At 36.2% G+C, this 26,392-nt stretch overlaps 2 protein-coding genes across 3 annotated transcripts in view; one reads left to right on the forward strand and one right to left on the reverse strand.

The window, feature by feature from the left end:
• The window catches only part of LOC126844467 (transcription factor AP-2-epsilon), a 125,499-nt gene that overhangs the window by 12,753 nt on the left and 86,354 nt on the right, over positions 1–26,392 (forward strand). Inside the window, exon 2 of one of the 2 annotated variants that reach the window (XM_050582697.1) lies at positions 16,947–16,976. The exons of the other annotated variant lie outside the window; for it this stretch is intronic. The gene's annotated coding sequence lies outside the window, so the exon portion shown is untranslated. The remainder of the gene's footprint in view (positions 1–16,946; positions 16,977–26,392) is intronic. 2 annotated transcript variants of the gene reach the window in all.
• Positions 20,491–26,021, reverse strand: LOC126841420 (dynein regulatory complex protein 11-like). The gene is made up of 11 exons (XM_050577897.1): positions 25,879–26,021; positions 25,442–25,594; positions 24,959–25,353; positions 24,735–24,899; positions 24,366–24,671; positions 24,085–24,308; positions 23,732–24,023; positions 23,428–23,666; positions 23,161–23,370; positions 22,745–22,951; positions 20,491–20,877 (listed from the first exon to the last, which is right to left on the reverse strand). The coding sequence occupies exons 1-11, from the start codon at positions 26,019–26,021 to the stop codon at positions 20,491–20,493; spliced, it is 2,721 nt and encodes a 906-aa protein (XP_050433854.1).

A 26,392-nucleotide genomic window follows, 5' to 3' on the forward strand; every position in this document is an offset into this window, starting at 1 on the left:
GTCAACACGGTTTAAGAATTTTTGGTTTTATATTATTAGGCAACTAAGCTATCTTTGAGAACATTGTTGTTCTTGACGGGTCGAACCGTTTAACGGTACAATAATAATAATACCTAATAATATTTTTTTTTAGAGAATATAGTCTACCGCGTGGGATCCCTTGCACGATATCAACCTACCCTGGAATTAGGTTTAAACCAATTTTTCCTTTTCATTCCAGACATCACGCGAATAACCGTTTATAATATTACACTAAACATCAATCACGTACCTATAATATTAGACGGTGCGTTTATTACACAACCAATCGCTTAACTATATACTTAATCAAATTATATTAAATTTTGTATTGTGTCTCAAAAGAAATACAATTATTATATTTTTGTCGAGCCGACCCAGACTTCCACGTTCACTGGATGTGGACTTGAGCAGAAGCTCAAAAGGCAAAATATTCATGTCAAGTACTATCTTGAAAGTAAAAAAATTCAGACATTACCGCTGGACCGGTCGGTGTGTCGTACCTGTCACGAGTACACCGATCTTAAGACGTCCTACAGCCAAAGGAAAGGGGTACCCCTTCGTGATGGCTTGGGGCACGGCTATCGCGCCTCGTCTCCTTCTGCTGTAACCATATGGGTGTATGTAGAAGTGCATAATATATTTTATAATAATATATACTTACAATATGATATGATGTACCGGTGCGAGAGACAACCGCAAACGACTTGGCAGGGGCCTCGTGTCAAAATCGCGTTTAATGTATTCCGCCCACAACAATAAGCGGTCTCGGGGTAATTTTGTTTTTTAGTATTTTATACATTATATTTATAACAATAAATGTAAAAACACTAAATTCTACTGTATGTATATATAAATATTAGGCGCTTGTCCTGCTCTCTGTCAATATCTATAAAAGTCGTTAAAATGTGTAATATTGTGTAAAAAATCGCGTAAAAAAAAGCAAAATAATTTTCAAAAAATAAAAATACCGCGAAAAAAAAAAAATTTGATTTAATATTTGTTTACGCACGGAATACACCTGTCCGCACACTTTTTGACACATACCTAATATAATATGTGTATGAAAAACATTACAAGTATTCATTGAGTGTTTTCTATTTTTTGCATTTATCGGATTTACACCACTTTTACAATAAACCACCCTTATATTATTACCGTTACTTAAAAACACGTGTTTCCACAAACGGTATTTATAAAAATTAAAAATCTATTCTACAGCTGTTGGTAGAAAAAAAATGTTATAATAAATAAACGAACCCATTTCAAGTTCAGTTCCACAACACATCTTATATGGGTAAAATCTTATATGGGGCCCCTAAGCAGGATAATCTGAGCCTGTACCTAATAAGTTGGATTTCGACTTGAGCGTTAACTTCGGTCTTTAGTTTTAGTATTTAATGATAATTTAAATTAAGAATGAAAAAATAATTTATTAATATATTGTAATTAGTATAGAATAACACGGATGTTTGTGTTTATTCATATTTTGTGGTTTCTTTATACAATATGTTTTGTAAACTATTATTGTTATAATTAATAAATGGCTCGTTTTTTAAGTAAAATCTATGATAAGTACAAGAAACATAATTTTTTTTACAATACCTACTAAGCAGGTTTTTTTGATCGACTTCGAAGAACATTTCCCATAAAGTCATATTGAAATATATAATTTTCGTTTTGCTCTTGTGTTATGTTTTGAACTTGAAAACGTGTCCTCCTTTGGACTATAAAATGTTTTATGAAGCGATTCGATACAGTAGTCATTCAAGTAATATATGCGTATGCTGGGGCGTGTTAAGGGTACCTGACCGATTTCTGACCTAACATAACATGCGTAGGACGACCATTGTGTAATGCCACGGTCGGCGGATAAGGATCTCGAGGGGGTGGGTTGGACGACCCGTTTGGTTTTCCAGCTAAAGCTCTGCCGATTATTAGACCGTATAATAATAATAATACAGTAATTATAAATCACCGGTGCACATGAAATTATATACTTTCATGTGTTGTTTGATAAAAAAAAATATGTATATATATTACATTAATAGAAATGCATCAAGATCTGCGATAACAACGCGCCGGTACTGTTCCTGTTTTTTTAACCTCAGCTCTAAAAAAAAAAATCCTAACCGTTTATTTTATAATAATATGCGGACGCCTCGACCTGACCATTAGCATATAGTACGCTATCGGTAATTGTATAGTCATTAAATAAAACAAAACATAAATAGTACAATAAACATCATTGAAATGCAACCATTGATAAACTAGGACCGTTCAGTTGATCTGAGCCTTTTGTCACATCTTAAATAGTATATCCTACGTAGGGAAGATATTGTTTTAGTGGGACAGCCAAGTCCGTTTGGTCTATTGTCAATTTATTTTATTTCTATCATTTTTAATGGTAACATTTTTCTCAACGTTTTATGTTAATTTTAAACTTGCAAACGGATGTGTTTGTATAACAAAGAACGCAATTACAGAAAAAGTGGTTAAATATTATTTAATCGTTTTCTTTCCAAGTCAGACCATTGTTTGGCAATATTGTCTAGCTCGACGCCAGTAGTTTTATTGACAATGTCTTTTTCCAATAAGAAGCTCTAGTCACTCGATCCGGCGCGTTTCACACGATGCGGACGATGACAATAATAATAATAATAATAATAATAGTATAGACCTCAGCACGCGCCTTTATTATTTTGACGGGTAAGTATAATATACTCGTTTGCAAGATGTCGCGTGTCCTCCGATGAGTTTGGTCCACTTAACTCTCTCTCACTCTGATCGGCCGACCAAAAAATAAAGGGTTGTTCGGCACATACAAACCTCAACACAAACACCGTCGCCGGTCACCCCCTGTGCCTTCTCGCACCACCCTTTCATCGGGCCTTCCCTCTCGGCCTTTGCCCCGGTACACATAATAATATGCATGCGATGATGACGATGAGCGTGTTGACAAAACCGCTGCCACACACACGGTTCGGTTGCTGGTTGCCTGCATTTTTAATAATCATCTATACCCGTTTCGCCCCGGGGGACCGATTCGACTCTAATTTACCGAAAACCCCTCCGAATGTCTCCACGGGCGCTGACAATATGTTTTGTGCGTGTGGCAAAAGGCACGTTTCTCCGACTGAGTGGTAATTATGACGAGCAAATAGCGAGTCGGTGATATAGTCAGTATTGGTAGTGGCAAAGTCGCAGTGAGGTCAAGTCAGTAGTAGTCAGTAGTAATATGGTATCTATTTGGTATCTATTTGGTGTATAAGAAATTCACTGTCCAGCAAGTCAGCGGTGGACATTGATTCAAGATAATATAACGTCTTGCGATGCATACAATATTAGCATAGTGCACCTATATAAGCAGCAGTGGTCGAATCGGAGAAATAAAAGTAAGTAGTACTTAAAAAACTAGCTGTTAGTACGCTACAATTTCTGAAAAAATAGTTGGGGTACTCAGTCTCCCCCCCCCCCTCCAATTCGGGCATTGTCTATAAGTTCAGTTTTTCTTCTTTAATATACATAATATGATATATTATCTGGATTAATCTAATATACATTGAGACTTATTGGTACATCAATATTAATACTCGAATACTTTTTGCCAATTTCTACAAATTCTACTAGCTATATAAATGAAATTATGAAATCGTTACAAGGTCTAAGGATGCGTTATTATGCACTTACTATGATGGTCGGGGTAGGGGGATGGTTCACGGCTGAGAGGTATGTGTACGGTAATTGCGCTACCATGTAGTCCAACAGCTATGTGTATAGGTACATACATCTTATTATAATAACAATTAAGTACTGTCGAAGAATGTCTGTGAAGAATGTCGAAAAAATTCAATCCGGAATCTGTGGAATATCGGACGCATGAAATATTGTGTATACACAATATGTTATAATATACACAGATTCCACACACACTTACCTGTACAATATACCTAACCATATTTATAATATTATGGTAAGTGGTAACCTACGACGATAGCAAGCGGCGATGGTGGTCAGTGTATAATTATCATTATACGCGCCCGTTGTATTATAATATTATGTTTATAAGTAATCCTAAAGAACATGTTAAGATTCTTCTCTTCTGTGAGTTCACTATATGAAAATTATTTCACAGCGGCCAATACGGGTTTTTTAAAAAAAAATTTAAGAGAAATCGACACGCCATAATGGTTCAATACTTCAGTGCCAAAAATGTCTTGTAATTTTGTTACCACTTACAATGTAAGTTATATAAAACAATTTTTTTTTTTTAAATGCCAATTTAATTTATCGCAGGACGCAAATTAGGCTAATAAAGCCATCGAGTAAGGTACTAATTCTATACATATTTTATTTGGCAGAGAGGAAACTTTTAGAAGATTTCTCAGTAGTATTGTAAAACCAAAGAGTTTTTATATTTAATATTTTTGGCTTTTTTAAAAAAATAATTTTACAATGCAAAATATAATATAAATGTGTAATGTTGTACACATTACATCAATCACATCTCATAATTATTATAGAATTTATATTATCAGCAAGTTCCTATCATCACTATTTCCATAACTATCTTATCACTTATAAACTTGTTCCCCCCGACTAATATATATTATATATATAATATATGTTACTGTTTTTTTTTTACCACGGCTTACCCTTTTTACTGATTGTAGCCTTTAGAAATAAGAAATCCCCAAAAAATTCAGATCCCTAGCTCAACTCTAAGTACTTTCTCATGATTACTTTTTTGCATTAGATTAACAAGGGAAATTTTTATTTTTCATTACATCAATTCTATTTTGCAAAACTAATATAATTTTTTTCAATTTCTATCTAAAAAAACATTCTTAATCCGAAATATGACACTTTCTTCTTTTGATATTTCATGTAAAACGTTTTTTTAGCATGTTATTCAATTAACAGTTTTATCAGTTTCAATAGGCTGTAACTTGATGAAAACATTTTTGTCATGAAATAGTGATTTTCGAAGTGTCATATTTCAGCTGTACTTGAGCTAGGGATCTGAAATTGTTGCGATTTCTTAAATAAATATTTTATTTAGGTAAGTTCAACGATTCTGTTTCAGGATTTTCAATTCTCACACTTGTTTCCGACCAGTTTCCACTTTCCTCCATATTTTTCCTCTTAAATATATTATTTATTAGAGATATAGGATAAGTAAGAAGGAACTTTGTAATTGTTACAATTAAGGAGTAACGGCCAATATATTTTAGCAGCAACCTAAATTGGCTTGAATTCTCCTGACAGCCAGTGAGAACAATTTTAAAGAAGTAAGAACAGGTAATGCCGGTAAGTGATCTATTTTCATATATTATATCCAGCAAAAGACAAGAACGTGTGGCGATTCAGCGTTGTGAAAAACACTCCCTTTAGAGACCGGGTTTAGTCTGGGTCAGTGGCGCGGCGGTGCTCAAGACGGATGACACTTAAGACGTTCGGTGTTACATAATTGCTGTGTGTGCGTTATGACTGATTTCGCGGGGGGTTCATTAAGCCAGGTCGGCTGTCAATGGTCGTACATGGACGGGATAAGCACAATATATAAGATAACCAAAAAAAAAAAAAAGCCTGCCCGTTTGTCTTGGCAGCGTATCGCCGGACACAAAACGGAGAGACAATAACCTACTACCGGTTGGTTCTTAATTATTAATTGTACACTGTCGTTTAGTGAAAAATCGTCTCGGTCTGGGGAAACACACTTGTCTTGTTGTGGTGCCCCGGGCACGTGTATCTCGTGCCCGTTCATTAGTCGACGATTTTTACCGGCCCGGTCTGATAATCACATTGTGCATTTCGCTCGTTAATACATATTTTATAATATACATAGGTATAAACAAGCGCATAAGTAAGTTTGGCTCCTCCAACGGACCGACCGCGGTCTCTTTCTCTCTCTCTCGGTTCGTTATAACTTATAATATATAATATTATATTATAAAGTCTCAAGACGTTTTTCTCGGACCGGACCGTTTTAATGGGAATCGATCTTGGCCCGCTCGCGCGCTGTTCGTTTTCCCGTCCCCCGAGGCCGCGTGCCACGTCTCCCCTAAGAATAATACTAGCGGCCTATATATATGCGTATACCTACTTGTAATATATTAATTTATATATATATGTATATGTATCTGTGCGCAACGGCCGTTAGTATATATTATATATACTATAATATATTCGGGAAGAGCGTGCCCGGTCCAGGTTGATTTAGACGATTCGATTAGTTTTGTACACACACACACATATTATAGGAAAGCACGAACGAGGCAATTGAATATATATAGAATAATATTATTAAAGCACCTACGGGCAACTGTTAAAAAAAAACATTACCGGTGTGCAGTACAGGTATTATAATATTCGGATAATGAATTAATTTCGATTCCACTGTAAGAAAATAAAATAAAAATGATTATAATATTCAATACTGTACTGTATCATAAACGGGTAACACCGAGTGATATATTTCTGTAAGGCCATAATCTTTTGGAATTGAAGGGCAAGAAACAAGTTAGGGCAAGTCGGGGCAATAGTGAAGATTAAATCGGAATCGACACTTCATCAACACACACACTTGCTGCCAATTATCAACAATCGATATACATACCTAACCATTATAATATGGAGTATTCCTGGCTGTGAATAATGATATGGAAAATAGGATACAAGATAAGAAATCTAGTCGCTATCTAGTAGTTTACTACGATCAAAGTGTATTGTGTTCCTAATAAAAAAACAAAAGTTTGTCCACAGATTTTTAAGGAAATCGTACATGTGATAATCCCACTTGGCTCGAAAAGGTGAAATTAAGAAAAAGTTTCCACCCCTTCAGGAGGAAACGAGGTTTTGATAAATATATTGTTTTTTTTGGCTTGTCGAGGTATATCAATAGTACTATATTATCTAAAAAAATATCCCATACAAATAATTTGAAAATAACTCAAATATTTTTTTTAACGTTACAGCGTGGCGTAGTTGAAAATATGTAAACCCTTTTTGGGTGTTTTTCTTGATTTTTTAAGGGAACGAGTAACCTTTTTATAATTATCGCCCATTATAGTACCATAGTTGTTTATCGCTACTGGCTTTACACTTTTGTAGCTTAAAACTTCTAACATTATCTTGAAGGCTTAACATACTTAAACTAGACAAAATTGTACTGAAATATGAATTAAATTTCTAAATGCTTGTTTGTTCTTATAATTGATTTTTTGAGGTTTTCTATTCTCTAAAATTGTTTTCTAAAATTCTCTATTCTATTTAGGTTTTTCTATTCTCTACAAAGTCAATTGGTGAAAGCCCCAAAAGGTGTAAAAAAAATTACTCATATTTGATGGTATAATAATTTATTAATTATTTAGGCGGATCAACTTTTCCATTAGTTTCCAGTTAATTAATAATAACAATAAAAGTTGCAAGTTAGATACCGCATTAACGCAATGATCGCTTTACATCGGCAGAGATCAGGTGGGAGGAGAGGTCTTGGGATACTAAGAACATTTTTAAATTAATTTTTTAACGATAAATTTGTTAAAATATGAAAATCACTGTCGCTAAACTAAACATCAATGTCTATGTGGGCTTCTTAAATCCGCATATACTTAAATATTTCCCTGGAAAAAAACACATAACTGTTTGTTATATAGTCAACAACGCTGTTTTTTTACCCTCTTCCGGGGTAGGTATTATTTTAATCCGTTTTTTTTTTTTGGTCGATACTCAAAAATGTATATATTTCTCTCTCCGGTATCCGGTTGCGTTGTTGTTTTTTTTTTGTTTACCCTCCGGCACTTAAGTATACCGGGCACTCGAGATAACATTACTCGGTGTACGGCCATTTCTGGAGTACTTGGTCGCGTGTCGCGCGTTACCGGGACACGCGTGCCGTCGCCGCCGACGGTGTATCACATCTACACATTTTTTTATGGGGAGGTTCAAAAAAACACCACAAATTGTATGTGTATAATAAATAAACCCATTATGCGCACTTCGGCCTGTATAAAGGTCTTAACCGACGTACGCCGCCGCCGCCGCCCACTCGTGTATTAATTAAAGGAGTACGCGTGACCGCGGTTTACCTATCTCTCTCACTCTCTCTCTCTCTGTCTGTCTTTCTTTAGCCTTTCAATTACTTCACTATAAATTCACACACACACACACTGTGGTTTTTACATTCCCCGTGCTTGTGCCGCCAGAAGAAGTTACCTGTATATTAAACACGGCCAGAGATTGTGTTTGCTATATTGTTTATGTCTAGTGATTTTTAGCACCACCAAAATAATGCACCGATATAGAAAGGAAAATGTTTTAACAACGAAACTTTCGACAGTGTTTAATTTCTCCTGTAGTGAATCTTATCTTATAAACTATAATATGTCACTGACAGCGACAGTAGACTGAAATATTACCCTCTGTGCAACATCTCGTTTAGGCCCTTTACCATCAGTGCCAATAAAAACGTAAGTGCCTTATTTTCCTGACAAGCAAAAAAAAAAAAAAATACTTACTTGTATTGTCTCGGAAGAACATAAATTTACCGTTGTCTATACAAATGCTTTAAGTATAAAAATTGTACAATACTGGGTATTGACATATAGAACAAAAGTCTGTGTTTGTTTTTAGATACCGTTAACGAACAAACACTATTAATTACTGGACTTAAAGAAAACAAATAATCGTGATAAAGAGAAATCTAGAAATGTATGTGAACCAAGATACCAGATATTCAACGTACCTATTAATATGATATTAATAAGACTAAAAAAAAAATAGGAAATAATACAAGTGAAATAAAATAAAATTATAGATATTGATCAAATGACCAATTTCTTTACTCTTGAATTTCCTTTATTAATTTGCACTCCTAATTTCTGATACATAATATAATACACATTAGCTTCGACGCAGCACTGTGAACATATTGTTTTACCTTTAAGGTACCTTGACAAGTGTTTGAAATTCAACGAGATAATGTAATTAGTATATTTTATTTATCTTCTCTAACTCTGTCAATCAGTATTTCTCAATACACTATATTTGTGTAAAACTATTCATCTCGTCGAGTTAAGATATACCTGATAATTCTTAAGCTAAATATTGTTGTTTTTAATATGGTGGCATTTAAGCATTTAAGGAATAACTAAAAGGTATATAATGATTTTTTTGTTTAAATATTTTACTGGAGAACAAAATGATAAAAATATAATATAACTAATGTGTAACTTGTAAGTACAAAAAATGTTGGCGATTTCGTTGATTATAGTATTGTATGTACAATCTATGTACAATAGTTATTAATCTTCTTTTTGTTGTTTTATTTCTGTTCTCTTACAACAAGAACCTGGTGCCGACGATATTATATTATTATAGTATTGTACTCGAATAATTTACCTGTATTTATTGATACACCCGAAACCCGATCGAGAAGAAAATACCGTATATGCCGTACATAATATTATAATATACAAGGTGTAATTATTCATATAAGACACAAAACGTCGTCTCCTCATTGGTCACTTGGCACACGGAAGGAATAAGTCGTTTCCACGCCCTCCGAGCACGAAGCTATTTTTTAAACATAGATTTTTGTCTTTGGCAAACCGACGGGAGAGGAGAATGGGCAGCGTGCACCGCCGCCAAGATAAACCCACTCCTTATACATATATATATAAGTACAACCTAAGTACAACAAGACGTGTAGGTACAATTAATAATTATTAATATTATCCGTTTTTTACACATTATTGTTTTTATCGTTACGCTTCGCTGGCACGACTCGAAAATATATTATTATGTTTATTCTATTCAAACACTGTACTGACAAAAAAAATGTCTTTGTAAAATATTAAAGTATATGTAAAACTAGACTATTATATATTTTTATGATATCGAAGTGCTCGAGACGATTACTATTGAAATGTATTTACTTTGCCAACACTATCGTCGTTTAAGTATATCGAAAGTCTTTATATATATATATATATATATATATATATATATATATATATATATATATATATATATGTATACAATAATAAACAACTGAAAACAACTGTACATTATAGAAAGCGCAATAATAAAAAAATATTCTTTTCAGTCACGTTTTTGCCGTTGCAGAATAAATAAAGTAAAATAATGACGTCCCTAGGTAGTACCCGCGTACATGTTTTCGAATATGGCTGACTAAAACACTTGGGTTATGCAAATAATTTTGTACAGTCTGAAAAATGTGTAAATAATATGTATGTGTAGTTTTTTGCTTTTGTTCGAGTGAAATAATGCATACAGGCGATACTTGTCAAGAAGAATAAAAGAAAAACAAAACAAAACAAAAACATAAGCCCCCAGCCGTTTTTTTTGGGAGTCTAGCACCTCACATAGTGTTCCTAATGGGAGTTTGTTGAAATGCGTTTAATATCAGTTAAAAACTACTAAAATAATTCGCATTTAACCATAAACTTGGCAGAAATAAAAAATTCACACGACAGTTTTTTAATTAAAGATACATTTAATAGTTGTATCATTAAAGGTACACTTAACCTCATAGACCTATTAAGATAAAAAAACATAACAATTTTTATGTTAGTGTTTTATGATTTGCGTAGAGTATGTGTTATTCGTTGAACTAAAAACAAATATCTAATTAAGTATTATTTTTATAAAATTTTAACAAATTTTAAGTATTTCACCATTAGGGCATTATGTCTTTTTGGATAGAATAACAAGAATAGCGGTATATTTATCTTTTTTGGACACAACCAATAATGACGGTGTATTACATATTACAGTATCTTTAAGGATACCTACATGAGATTTTATACTAAATAGATTTTATAACTAACTAGCCAAATAAGTGATTGGTTTTGTTTGAATATTAATAACATATTTAGACGTCCACGATCAGATTCCAACAGCTGAATTAAATGTATTCATTTGATTTTAAACTGAACCTAAATAAAATGTGTTGAAAATCAGTCCAAAAAAATAGATTGATATTATAGCTGTAAACGCAAAAATCTGTAAATTTTTAACAATAACTGTACAATGATATTTCTAAAGAACAAAAAAACAGTCCATACATACTTATATTTGCACTGAAATTGAATTGTTCATATTCATTTAATAAAGTCACAAAATTGAAATTGTTTAAGAGAGCAAATTACATTTTTTACTTTTAACAAGATTGTACTAAAAAGTTTTCATTGCAAATGTAATTATCATAACACATAAAAATTTGAGATTTTAAGACCTTAAAAGCGCATTCAATCTTTACTAACTATTGGTATCAAAAATTGTATTTTGGAATGATAACGTGGACTTAAAACGAGTAGTGCTCTAATCCATCGATAGTTTTTAACTCTTTATACATTTTTTCCGGTCTGTTCTTTAGCATATCATTATTTTTTTTTAAATTCAACTTTTGTTTTATACACTAGCCGGTTGGGTTATGTGTATTATGCTGCATTGTAAGCTAAACTGGCTGACACAGTGAGTCAGCCGCCCGCTAACAGTAGATACATATTATTATTATGTGTTATGTACTTGTATAGTATTTTGTTGTCGAACCTCTTCTCCAGATGACCCTCCTCGACGACAACAATAGGCCGGCGAAACACATGCGGACGGCTGGCTATATAATATAATATGCGGAGTTGTTTACATTGTAATGATTTTTTTTTAATTAAACTCTATTATAATATCGTTCTAGCGCGAAACGCACGTGCACGCTCGTTAGTGCTGATTAGAACGTTGAAGTAGCAAAGCACTTGGAATGAACTTTTGCAACAAAAAAAAAAATGTTAAATCCTTAGAACAATGAGCTTTTTGTTAAATATGAACCGTTGAGTTAGTAGGTACAATACAAAAAAACATAATGCATAGATAACCGGCACATACCTATCCGGAAAAGTTGTAGGGATTGTTGTAATAATATTCGAGTATATAAAGCTGTTGAACTATGAATATGAGAAAACTTAAGCTGGGATTTCACAAAGTGGTTTTTTTTTTTTGTAATAAACACTGTTAAAGTAAAATTACCGTTAACGTTGTTTTGTATATTATTATTATTGACAAATTAACAACTTAGTCTTAACGGTCCAATTGCGGGCCGTTGAATACGGTTTAAGAAACCGCTACTAAGTTTCAGTAAACTTTTGTTCAAAGTTCATACGACCGGAATGCGTTCTATTTCTTTGAACTTTTATGTTGACCTTTACAACTTACAATAATTCACCACCGTAGGCCATTTTAAATGTTTATGTTGGACTTTTGAACAGAAAAATCAAATGCACAACATATACAATTTGCACGTTGTAAAACTAAAAGTAATTAAGTTGAATTGAAATATTCTAGTGCAGGGTAAGAATAATGAGATCTTATGACTTGGAACGCAACCATTTTTAAGAAAAATACATTTTTTTTATACTAAGGGGTTTTAAGGAATGAGGATAGATTAGCAGACACTGCTGTATCGCGGCAGTAAAAAAGTAAACTAATGCTGTAATCTTGTATATATTTTATATTCAGCGTGTAACAACTTTTTGCAAACACAATAATTGACTGTCTAATTGTATGAGTGTACAGACCCCGGATCATATAATTATCATTACCGTCGGTATATGTATGTACATACCTACTGCGGCCAAATCGACACCATACGTTATGCTGAAAACCGTGTACGTTGTACATTAGGCCCTAAGGCGTTGGGTAATTGATAATTTATTCAAATCTTTATCGAGTCCATCGGCCGAAGAATTCCGCGGTTCCTATTCGGAGAAAAAAAATAATTAGGTATAATAAAACTTTATTATTGCAGGTCAATGCACGGTGTGTTTATAGATAATAAATTGCTTGACAGTCTCAAGAAAAATATTGACTGTAAAATAGATGTGTACCGTTTGTGGTAGCTTTTTGCGAGGGGACGAGATAGGTTACAGCCACTCAAAAAAAAAAATATGTTCCTGATCGGCTTTTCCGCGTTGCAGCCGTAAATAATTGTGGTTTTAAATGTATGGAGGGTTATGAATTCTAAGTGTCCATGTACACTTTGGATGTGCAGTGCCAAGGAGAGGCGCCAAATCCGACATGGTTAACTGTGGCAACCATAAATTAGCATAAATTGGCAAGTGTTAAAAACCGACGAAGGACATCGACGGTCGAGTGCAAAGCAAGTGTACCCATAGGAGGAGGACCGAACGGAGAGGTTTAGTAATCGTTTAACAATAATTATTACAATTTCTGCATATCAAGCTCCTCCTCGTAGTCCTTCCCCACAAGATTGTCCGGTAGACTACAAATAACGTTCTTGACCGTTTTTAAACGTCTACGGTGGAATTCCTTTAAAAAAAAAAAACGCGATTTCGGTCTCACGGTAATGTTTAAAAAACAAAAATCACAGTGTAGACACATGTATTATAATGATGGGTATAGTGTAATGCTGTTGGAATTGTGGCTACTATACACAAACGATATGTGCGTTTGTCTGCGGGGCGAATTCTATAATAACAATATTATCCTATATATCGACCGGTTAATTGCGGTTTACCGATGGTGTGTGGTTTTCTTATTTCTGTTGAGAACCGAATGAAAATATTAGTATACCTACTACCTATAGTGGGAGGACTTGGGTAAAACGGCGGCGGTTGTTGTGTGCGTTTAACTTGTTTCTATATGGGAAACCGTGGCAGCAATCGTGACATCCCCAAGCACACACACACACACACAGCAACCGCTACCGATTATGGAAATTTTTTTTTTAAAAATTTATTTCTTTCCAACATGATTTCGTGCGTGTATTTGTGTGGGAACAGATATATTATATACATAACAGCGCACATAGATATTGTTTTTTAATAAAATGTCTTCGGGGGTCGCACGCCGCGCCGTCAATCACACACAATCATACACGGCTACTGTTCAGCCCTATCATTATCTGTACCTGCCCCTGATATGTTGTAGAAATGATGAAAATTATAGCAATCAGCATAATAAATTTGTTGGATATAATACTATATTGTATATGCCTGCTACTGTTTTCGGTAGTGCTTAAACGAGCCAGAGAAAACATACAATACAATTTGGCCCAACCGTCGACCCTCCCCTTCCAGCTCTTGTACATAACGATTATAATTTTTCGATCGGTGCTCATACATATTTATATGAAAAAAAAAAAAAAGAAATAATAATATAATAAATTCGGTAGTCGTGTGTATGATAATAATAATACAATCGCCGAATAATAATCCTATATCCGTCCGGTGTAATTACCATTTTAGAAGAGCATCGCACGGTCACCCTTAGGGGCTTGCACGATATTATTACCTATATACGATTTTTATTTTCTATGGTAGATCCAATTGTAATGACTGCTATATTATACACATATACCTACTCTTAAGATATGCACATTAAGCGCGACCGCAACGGTGGTGCGTTTTAAATTGAATAGAATAGGCCAGTTCGATAGTTACAAAAAACAGTTTTTTAAACCGTTTCTTGTGTGTGAGACACAAGATACAAAATCTCAACACACTTTGGATGGATCATAATGCACCGTTCCAACGACATCTTGGTATAAGATAACCGCTGTTGACCAAATTAACGTACAATGATAGCTGTTGGAAATGACTAATTGAATATCAATCTTTTGAACTGGAACTTGAGTAATACAATATAGTAGGTAATTAATGTGAAAATTATGATTTTTGGTACAAATTTGTTATACTCTAGCTGATATGGTTTGTAATTATTGATATGGCTATTTGTATGAATATTATAATTGTGTGTAAGTACTTTATATGTGCGTGACGATGCTAATCCATACAGTCAATAGACCCACTCCAAACGAATCAAAAGTTTAAATAAAAAAAAACCTTCCCCCGGGTCCGTTTTGGTTCAATGGCTAGCCGCCGGGATTTACGGACAATCATCCGGATTAGACCTAATGGATTGTAAAGTACACAGTATTTATGTGTCGCCGGAGGATTTTCATGGCCTTGGCAGGAGGGTGATATTTTTTTTTCCTATATTTTTTATATCACATTGTGTACAGGCTCTATCGGTAAACGCAACACGTACCGTGTCATTGGGATAATTAAAATCAACAATGCCCGGCATGTATATAATATGTATGCTATATAAATACAAAATACAATACAACGTTGTTTTCGACCAAACCCGCACTCGACCCTTTTTATAAATGTGTATATATTAATGCACCTAATCGAACACACTTTTATAAGTTATGGCGATTATTTTTTTAATGTAGAAATCTGGCGTCTATATAAAGAGCAAGTGCGCGGATTCGGGTCTTAGGCCAACCCAGCCTTAGCCCCGTTTGCCACAAGGACTTTGGCCTTTCTTTGATCTTTTTCATCAAACTATATTTTATCGACTATGAAATCATCTATCGTTGGTGGATCATTTAAAAGCCTCTATTTTATGCAAGGTGAAAGGGTTATCTTTATTTTAGTACCATTGATTTTATAATATACAAAGTGTATTTTATTAACGCTAATATCTTACAACTGTTTTTCTTTGGTTTATTCTGATTACATTGTCAATATTAAAGTATTTCACTCTCCTTCATGTATACTCTTGACTTATCGTTTAAATTATGACATTAATATTTTCTATTTGAGCAGGAAAATTACATTTTAAATTAAATTGTATTTTTTTAATAATAAATAAAGCTTTTAGTGTATTTTATTTTTATTTTTATTATTATCTCCGGATGGGACTGTTATTCCCCTTGTAAATTGTTGTACTTATTTTTTATGAAATTGAGAAGTCCAAATGAATTCTAAAATTATACAAAAGGTTTATTCGTGAAATATAAATGCTGGCATGCCTAACCGGTTACGTCCTACTTGATTTCTACACGGGCTTTATTTTATTCATCCGGTCCAACTTCACAGCAGTTCACCGAGTCCACGTCTTGTGCAATCTATATTTTATCTTTGGGTTCATACAATGTTTCGGCTGTAATTTTGATGCACTGCCCGTTTTAGTTCATTCGGCGTGTCGTTTTAGCGTCGAGTGGTTTCAATGGCTGTCGTTTGTCGTTTGTTATTTTTTGATTTCACTCCGGCACAGACCCACGATGATAATATGGTCCACGGCTGGTAAAATCGAATAATCAAACAACTTTGATCCCGCATGAAAAAGGGGTGAGTTCAAACGGACCGTGCAAGACTACTTGGACCGAATAAAACGATTATGAGGCCATCAGCGCCGCTCGTCTGGGCGGTGTATGTATGTGTTGGTTTTTTTAAATATTTTTTTTTTATTCGCCCCGAAAGATTCAAATTACAATATATATATTTTTAAATTGATTTCCCTCTCGCGACCAAATCGCAACCCGTCCGTGAAATTCGAATTCGCCGCCCACAGAGAAGTACAGAGGCATAGGGGGGGGGGGGCAAAAATAATATTACGCAAGGGTCGTACCTATATATTATGACGTGTACATCCGTGTCTAAGTGCACAGGCGATGAGCCAATTAACCGCGGACGACACACATCAAAAGGTCTCCGGGTACCGCCGTTCGGCAAAAGGCTTGTGCTGGCTGAATATATTATTATTATTTTGTATATTGTTTTTTTTTTTATATTGTCTTATGGATTATGACCACCGTACCAGATGGCGGTTTGAAACAGATTTGCGGGCTGCACGATTGTACATACATAATATACATATTATTATTATATAAATATTATTATTGTCAAAAGCGAGTTGGCCGCAGGTGGTCGTTCAACTCTTTTATTGTTTACATTGAACGGGAACCAACTAAAACTATGGTTAACACAGAGGGACATAATATAAATTTCTAGTTATGAAATAACAAGCTGAGTGTTTAGCTTGACATGTATAGCTGTTGTTGGTCCGACTAATTTAACATTTGTTGTTTTTGTTTTTAGGTTCGCTGAAAACGACCTATACACTTGCCCGTAAGTATACTTAAATAGTTTTTGAATTTTTTAAAACATTTATACATTAAAAAATAATAAACAAGAACAAAAAATGAGGATCACCTCAAAAATAAATTAACTCAGATATTAATATATTACCGTCGTAGTTCGTACGGAATGGATTTAATTAAATAGGTATATAATATAAGATTGTATAAATAATAATTGACTTTTAGTAGAATAATATTTGGATACGGTTGTTAAATAATTTTAGTAACAATAAACAATAATGATTATTGTTTGGAAATACATACAAGTATAATTAAAATATAACTATTCGAAAACTTCTATTTTGGAATTGTAATTTTCCAACACTTCATTGGTACACCGAAGGAGAATACAATTATTAAATAATTCTCCTTTGCTCTCATTATAGTTTTTCTTGAAATTGTACAAAGTTGTCATGATTTTACTGTAATTTATCGAAACTCTAATAATGTAAAATTAAAGTAAATATAGATTTTAATACTTTATTTTGATTAACGCTAAAATTGATTGTTTTACTATTATTTAAATTTGACTAATTTTTTAACTATTTGAAAAATTTAATATTGTATTATATTAAGCATGCTTTTTATTTGATGAACATACAATAATAATAATAAATAATTAAAAGAACATAGCATATACATAGCCAATAATAATGTAGATACTTAATTTATAGTAAGTAATGATAAAACTACTTCGGGGATAGCATTTTGCAGTGAAGTAATTCACATTTAAATCCATATTACCGCCTTATTACTAATTATTATCTTTATTCTAATATTAAAATTTTAGTTTTATATTAAGAGGCGTAGTTTTTCGTGGAAGGCTTGCAAGTCGATTCGTTTCTCGGTAGTTTTACAATGCGAGTGATTATATTATTATACCCAGTATAGCGATCGCGTGTAAATGAAGTTTTTAAAAAGAAGTTTTTGAGCAAAACACATTTTTTCCCAGAACACGAAACGCTTAGGAACAACAAGTAATAATTAATCGCCGCCAAACTGATTATAGATATGAAAACATAAATAAACTTCCGGTTGTTTGTCCACGTTAATTATTTACAAATACATGTTTTAAACTTACTCGAACGAGCTTCTTCGAAATCCAGTAACAGCGACAAACGGTGGCAAGATCTTAAAGGAAAAAAAAAAGGACTATGCCATTTTTCTACCAAAATCAATAAAACATTGTCTTAAATTTGTGCGTTGCTTTAACAAGGATTTTACTACTTAAATAATTATAAACTAGCATTAATGGAAGGTGCTCTGGATTTAGCCCTGGCCAATCCTGATGGGAATTTTTTTTTAATCAATAAATAACATTGTACGGGTACTCGCGTGACGTGTAGGACGCGAAACGTACCGTGTGGGACGTTTTTTATTGGGTAAAAAAAAAATGCCCATTTAGATAATATTATAATATAGGTACGGTAAACTTGATATATATTTTTCGAGGATAACCCGAGGTCCAAGCGATTATGCCGTATAAATCAAAACGGCTTTGTACATTATAATATAAACTGTAAAACGATGAAATACCAGAAAAAAAGGCGGAAAACGTTAATTTCCCATATAGCTTAGTCGATTCGTTTGTCGCGTTTGATTTATTCGACAAGTAAATTATTACCGATCGATTTTCAAGTATGAATTTATGAGCGACGAGGTGATTTGAATATAAGTACAAGTCCATTAAACGCCCCATGCACGTTGATGTAAAATATGCTTGTATACCTAACGGTTTAATATCACGGATTAAAAAATATGTATAAAACCAGATAGTACACTTGTAGTAAAAACAATAGACTTTCAAATCACCAATTTCGATTGATCGAATTATATAGTGTCGAAAATATTGTTAATGAACTAGATTGTTAATTAGTGATAAGAATTGAAGTCGACGTCGGCCATTTTTGTGGGATTTATGTGTGTATCTGTGATTCTGTGCTATCAAATTATAACTTGCAATATTGTTACCTATAAACATATTTTCATGCGATAAGGTTCTAATTTCCACAAATGTGGCGGAAAATGGTAACTTCAATTATCTCAATTGGCGGCATGTACTCTATAATTAGCAATATAATTTATTATATACATATATATATATATATATATATCTGTGATTAACGATGATCGATGGTGATAACATTACAGACGTTTGATACAATTTCTCAAACCACGCTGTAGGTATGTAATGGAAGAATTACTTTTTTCCTTTATTCGGTCGCACATCGACTTGAGATTTTTACTAAGTTTATTAACATTTTTTTTTTTAGAGAGTGCATAGATATAATATCTTCGGTTTCGGACGGACAACGTGCCTAACCGTTTTTGCTTGTGCTCCCCCCCCCTCGGTTTGAGGGGATGAAAAAACCAACACACAAAAAAAAACGCGTCAACGGTGGTGATACAAACGGCGGCGGTGAAGGGCATTGTGTCGCGGAGCCATATTGAGCTTTTGCGACCAAAGGGGATGGTAAACCAAAAAGAGGGCAGGGGGTGAGGGTGGGTATAAGGGTTTGGCGCCGATCAATGCGCTCCGGGCGCAAACTCTGGCCGTCAACCACCCCCTTGGCAACCGCTGTGTCGCAGGCATTTCCATCACACCTCTCGGACCGCGTGTAATAAAATCTGCCGGCTAAACAGATACGGTAAAAAAGATAAGGAAAAAAAAAAGGGGGTCTCGACCGATTTTATTAAAGAAAGTGCAAACGCCCCGGGGTCCGACTACGAGAAAAAAAAAGTTCACACGCCTTCGACCGACCTGTGGGGCGCACACATCAAACCCTTTGCGGTGCAAGACGATTCAAGTTTTTGAGGAAATTGAAACTGATTAGAGCCGGTTAAAAGCTTTAGCTACTTAATCGAATCTCAAGCAGTCACCAACATTTACCAGGTTATGGCGATTTAACAAAAGGGTTGGCCACGCATAGTTTTTGTGACAGTTTACCGTTTTAAACCAAATGTTTTATCAGCTTTAATGAGACGATAAAACCTGTTAAGAACTATTACTTGGAAACACAGTTTTGATTTTTTATGCTGGTCTATAAAAAGCATCCAACTGCGGCACGGTATCTAAAAATGTGGCGGTATTATTATTTTTTAACCGCAAAAATTAAGAAATTCAATGCCGACACAAAAATGTATTATCGAGGTGTTGCGTTGGTCGGGTTACGGTAACCTGTAGCCTTCACTAAAAAAAAAACCCAAACTTTTATAATTGTCGCTGTCTTGCACTTGGAGTGCGACATACACGGTCCCAGTTTTTATGCGATTGATCTGTTTGAAAACTAGTATTTGCATCAAGATGTATTAAATTATTATTTGGCCAAAAAACAAGGTTTTCAAACGTTTCTATCATGTCCACTTGGTGTTTCGGGTTCTATTTAAAAGAGTGTCTTACATTGGAATTTAACTTAAACTGACTATATAAGACCGAAGAAAACAATGTTTTTTTCGCAATAAAACCAATTTTTTTTTTTTGTTTTTCATCTCGGGTGAATCTTTTATTTCTTCTTCTTTTTGTCTTTGTGGGCCTGCGCTTCCGCCGTTAATTTCAACGACCTCCTGATGGCCAAGGGCACGTTGGACCTGTACCAGTTGTGATAGAGGTCGGCGAGCGGCGGCACTTCTTTGGGGTTGTTCAGCATGACCGACAGGAACTCTTTGGCGTCCAGCGGCGAATGTTTCAGCGTCAACACCCTCTCGGTGGTCAACACTTGGGCGACCATGTCGGCGATCGTGTCAAGGGGGTAGCCCATCATAAGGGTGGCCAAAGCCGTCACCGGGAAGTCCCGGCTCACGGCGGGGTAGGACATCAACAAGCCCAACAGGTGCATAAACGTCGTGCCGTAGTCGGCCACGGTGAACAGTATTTGGTTGAAAGCCGACACCTATTGGCAAACGAAATGGTCATTTATTGGAAACCGCGTGCGTTTGGATTTGAATGTTTGGAAAACCCGGCCGTATCGACCTACACCAGGAAGAGTGTTTTATGTACGCTGTGGTTTGTGTATCATCATATCCCCTTTGCGGTCGCTGCTATAGGCCATACGGTTCATTGGTATTCATCGCGTGCTCGGCCGACAAATCATATTTTGCACCGCACAAAGGCATTTGCGCGTCAAAAAGGGGAAAGCAATTTCGGAATCTTTAAAAAAAAAAAAAAAATCTTCGAATCGGCTCTTATACATTATGCATGTATGCTCGAACGTGCTGTATCTATCTGTACATATATTATATATATACACGACGGCAAACGATACAAATCAAATTCCGTTTTGAATTGAAAATCCGGTTCAACAATAAGACCCTGACTGTTTGCCGAACGTTTTTTTAAACGTCGCTTATGCGCCATTTCTGTGTGACGCATAAACCTTGACACGCGCGCGCCGTGACTGTATAATATCCACGGGGACGTGATTTTCTGCACCTAATATAATACAATATGTTGCAAACTCAACAGCTCTACGGTATATTGATACTGGTTCGACTAACCGTAGGCTGTAAGACTTTTGGTTAACGTTCTGCCGTTCTGTGATTCCTAAAATATGTATTTAATTATCGACACGGTCTGTCCAAAACGGCCAGAAAACATAATAAATATATGTATAAAAAAAAAAAGGACTCTTAACAAATCTCCCGTTTAATCATAGTAATTATAATGGGCGAGCTTTTTCAGGTAATGCAGTTGTGTGTGTGTGTGTTGGGATCATAATATAATATTTAACCGACGGTCGAGACAATGGACTATCCGCCACAGCCGCCAATATATATATATATATATATATATATATATAATACTTGTGTGTAGATGGGACGAAGAGATTTTTCGTGTCATAGGTATGCGGTTAATGAATGAAATAATTATATGGTCCACACGTTATCGTATACACCATTATATTATATTATTATTATGTAGTGTAACGAGAACGTCGGGTTTTACAGGTTTCGAGTATTATTATTATACATTATTTTTTTATATATATTTTTTTTTTATCCGTCCGCCACCCCCAGCGCCTCCTTTGCATGACTATTATACCGGCCGCGTTTTGTGGCGATACTACCGCGCATATCTTTGGTAAAAATCTCCCCGGATACGTCTTGTATAAACCGTGTACGAACACCACCGAGACGTTTTCCCTATAGGAGGTGGTGTACATAGGAAAAGCATAGGAATCGATAAACGATAGAGAGACGATTATAACGCGCGTACGAGAATGGAAAAAAAACGTCTTAGATGCTTGTCGCGCGGCTCTTGTATGTAATAACACAAGCGTTGGACCGGCCGAGTCAAGTGAATTATCGATGGGCGGATACCCCACACGGCCGTCGATTTGTGTTGCGGTGTCAGCCACTTGCCCGCACGGCGATGGAACACGTGCGATTACCGAAACGCATTCAAAGCTTATGTATTGATCGTTTTGTGGCGTGTGTGTCTAATAATACAATATAACAGTGCAAAACACTATTCGAACTCGACCGAGATGGAAATAAAACTTTATACAAACAATCGAGATTTGCTTAAAGTCACGTCACGTCACGCCACAGCACGTCATGTCATGTCACGTCACGTCACGTCAGAGACAAGGGAAATTAAAAATGGATGACAATTTCATTTACTGTGCGATGTACTAGCTGCGTTTTAACGGACTCCGGTATTCCAATTTGAGTACATACTTGATACTTACATTGTGGTATATTATAGTAGACCAATGAGGTTTACCAACAGTGAAAACTTGTATAGTACGCGATACGTACTAGCTTGGCTCCGGCACATAACCACGGACTGACCGCGTTGCCCACGACCAAAATCCTGTCGGTTTTCACAAACGTCTTTACCAGTTTGCCCAGTAAGTTTGCCACCAATTTCGGATTGAACTGCTTGAGTTCTTTCGACATTTTCTTGTAAAACGGCACGTCCGCCATTTCCACTACTATTACGACCGGCTGATATTCTTTGGCCAGCTGCGTGAAAAATGTATAAACGATTGGTTAAACAGAGTTTTCGAAAATACATAATCTATGGCGCTATGGTGGAAAGTGACTGATGTTGAAATTATTTTGTACAAAACTGATAAAAATTGGCCACAAATCAACTTTAACCACAACGTCAAAAAAAAAAACTATTATATTTCCAAATACACAACTTTTGATACGATGCCGGCCAGTCTTACGATGTCTTTTTTGCTGGGATAATTGTCCGACACGTTCATGTAGTTTAATTGAATTTTTAGCGAACCGGTAGTCCAACAAATGGCGTCCGTCAACATGGTCTTGCCTGACTTGTCCGGACCGGCTACCATCAGGGTAGACGCAAATTTCACACTTTTCATATTCCTGAGTTCCGGACACGTCAGTCCGAATACACATAACTCCTTGAGCATCTATGCGAAACGAAAAAGTGTAAAAAGACAACCAACACTGCTAATTGAACCACTCACTTGGGGAACGTCGCCAACGCAATAAGGAGGATCTTTGAAGTATGGTTCTATTCGCAATCTGCTGGCGCTGTACGAGGTCTCGCCTTTGAAATCTTCGAAATTTGCCGCAACCGACTTTTGTATCATATTGCTCCGGACTAGTTCTTCGAATATTTCTTCGGGCTCGGGATACTTACTTTTCTTAGTTCGAACTTTAGCTGCCTTCTTGGCCTTTACTTTGGGCGTCTTGTACTTCTTACCTGTGAAAAATATCAACACTCTTTGTTACTTTATATAGCACACTCTATTGTGTTATGAACAACACCTCTGTCTTTGGCGAACAACACTTTGAGATTTTCCAACTCTTTAACCACGGTTTCGTCCACTTCAGCTCTAAGCCGGACTTTGGCGTCAGCGTATACGTTATCAGTAATCAAGTCTTGCCTGTGCCCTCCGTCAGGTTCACCGTCAAACATACTCCAGTTGCCGCTGTACTCGTCGAGTGCTTCTTTAAACCATTCCATAAACTCACTTGGCTCCGGGACAAAACCCAATGACCTCGTTTCTTGTCTCGCTTTCTCTGCGTTCTTCTGCTCTGCAATGATTTGATCTTTTTCCTAGAAATTTAGATCATTTTAGAGCTCATCAACATCATCGCCGTTGACCATGTGCCGTTACGATTTTTTGCCTTTTGGCCTGTTCTTTCAGCAACTTTGCCTTTTCCCTGGCTGGCTTTTCCTCGAGTTCTACGATGATGACCGCCAATATCTTAGCCATTTCCACCGTCATCCATCGACCGGTAAGAAAAACGGCCGACCCTCCTAGTGGTACCCGCTGATTCAGAGCCGAGCGGTAATGCATCTTTGGTATGTTCAGCTGTCTCAATATGGTGTCCGTTAACACTGCCGAACAACGAAATATAACCAAAAAAAAAAAACGTTAACTGGATTAATTCAAACCGATAGGCGGCAATCCGAGAATGGCATCGTTGGTGAACATGACCGGTGTCGGATCCGGCCACGAGGGTAAGTGGACGCAGGTCTCGAAGTAGTTCCAAATGTAAGCTCTAAGTTCATCTGCGATCTCGTCGATGATGTCTTCTTTGTTATATTTGTCCAGCCTGGCTTGTGCCGCTTTCACCGCAGTCCAAAATTTGTCGGCCGCTTTGGTCTGCATCGTCCACAGAGTGTCTTCTTTTACCATTCTAGTATCTTCTTCTTGTGCACCGGTCGACGTGGGGGGCTTTTTACTGGCCATGTGCCAACCTGTTGGCAAAACACTAATAATTATAACGCTTCAATTGACGACGAATTCGATATTTCGCTTACCGATCAACAATTTTTTCTGATTATTTTTGATTTTCATTCGTTTTTTCATCTGGTAATTTCTCCAAAAGCGTTGGACCTTGATGGCGGCGCTCAGAGCAATTTCCCTTTTAGGCGGCACGTATTCACCCGACAGGATTCTCTGTCGGCTCCTTTGCAGAGCTAATACTGTAGGTGAAAAAAAAGGTTAGGTTTGTGCAGTGTAGCGTTTCACACAGTTGACTCACGTTCATTGGCATAGATCCGGTCTCGGGACGCCCTTATGTGCTTCTGTATTAACAGAACGCCCCTGTCTCTTGCCAAGTCTTCCTCTGTGATTTTCCGGAACCTGACCGGCGGTACTTCTTCGATTGACTTGAATGTGGTCACGTCGAAGTCCGATCCCGACGAGTGGTGCCTAATCAATGGTTCCGACCAAGTCTCTTCCGCCTCCCTCGCGTTCTCTTCCATTTCGCCAATCAGTTCGCTAGCGTTTTCCTTTTCCATTCGTTTGTAGATTTCATCGACCTTATCGTCCAGCCCTTCCAGCAGTGTCCTTCTGTCGTCTAAGAAACACCGAGGTATTCTCAACTCGAATCGATCATACGGCACCCGCAGCTTGGCCAACGTCTCGTCCACCGGTCTGTCAATCAATAAACGTTAACATAAGCGCACAGCATTCCTGTTCCCGGATCTTAACCAGTAATTTAGCTCCTCAACGTATACCGTACGTGTATATCGACTTGTCTTCGTCGATTAAAGTCTGTTTTAGTTCGACCAAACGTCCAAAAGTGGGCAACAAAAGCTTTTTGATCAGCGTCCGTACTTGTGGTTGAATAATCGAATCGTGGTGTGCGGTCAGCTCGTTGGCGACCAACGAATATCTGTACAGACAGTTACAGCCAGTAATAGTGTAAACTTTTATGGTCTAAATACTATATATACAACCGACAATATGTTATATTGATATTTAGTATATGGTAATGTAGTCCAGATTAATTTTTTGACACTAAAACAAATCTCAAATCGATTACAGCCAAGCGAATTTAGATACATTCGCGTTTGGCTTCAGACAGAAAGTTTGACGTTGCGTCTTTAAGCAGATACAAAATCCAGTCTGGGTTTTTTTTAACGGTAAAAAAAACTTGCTAAACTCCTCGCTATGTACCTGACGTACAAATCGGTTAGAGCCGACCGTGCTACGTTTCTGTCAACGTACAAACCGACCGCAACGAATTCCTGGTCGTCTCTCTTCAGGTTAATTAATTTTTCCACCGCACTCTTCCATCCGTCGCTGCCGTATACGACCATGTGGACCAAAGGTGTTTTTAATTTTTTTTTTAAAGTCTATACGAATCAAAATTCAAATAAAAACCGAAAAATCAACGACCAACGGGCGACACGTGGGCACCAGTTATACACACCGTCGCCATGGCGACCGACCGCGGTAAAGCTGTGCACACCGCAAACGAGAGAGATACCAATTTATTGATGATGCGCTCCCCACTGCACGCCGGACAGTGGTCGACTTGACTGTGTCCTATAGGTGGCAAACATTAACCAGTATGGCTGCCTCGTGTCTGGCCGGTTGACAACCCCAGAGATCCATAGATCAACTCACACGATAATCGTTTATAATACCTACAGTAACTATCAGTACACCGTACAGCCTCTGGGGATCC

The sequence above is a fragment of the Adelges cooleyi genome, unplaced genomic scaffold (genome assembly GCF_023614345.1).
Source record: "Adelges cooleyi isolate 19-005CV unplaced genomic scaffold, UGA_ACOO_1.1 ACOO_flye_CR_arks_rails_tigmint_CR_PRNA_108, whole genome shotgun sequence".
In the NCBI taxonomy this organism is placed as follows: domain Eukaryota; kingdom Metazoa; phylum Arthropoda; class Insecta; order Hemiptera; family Adelgidae; genus Adelges; species Adelges cooleyi.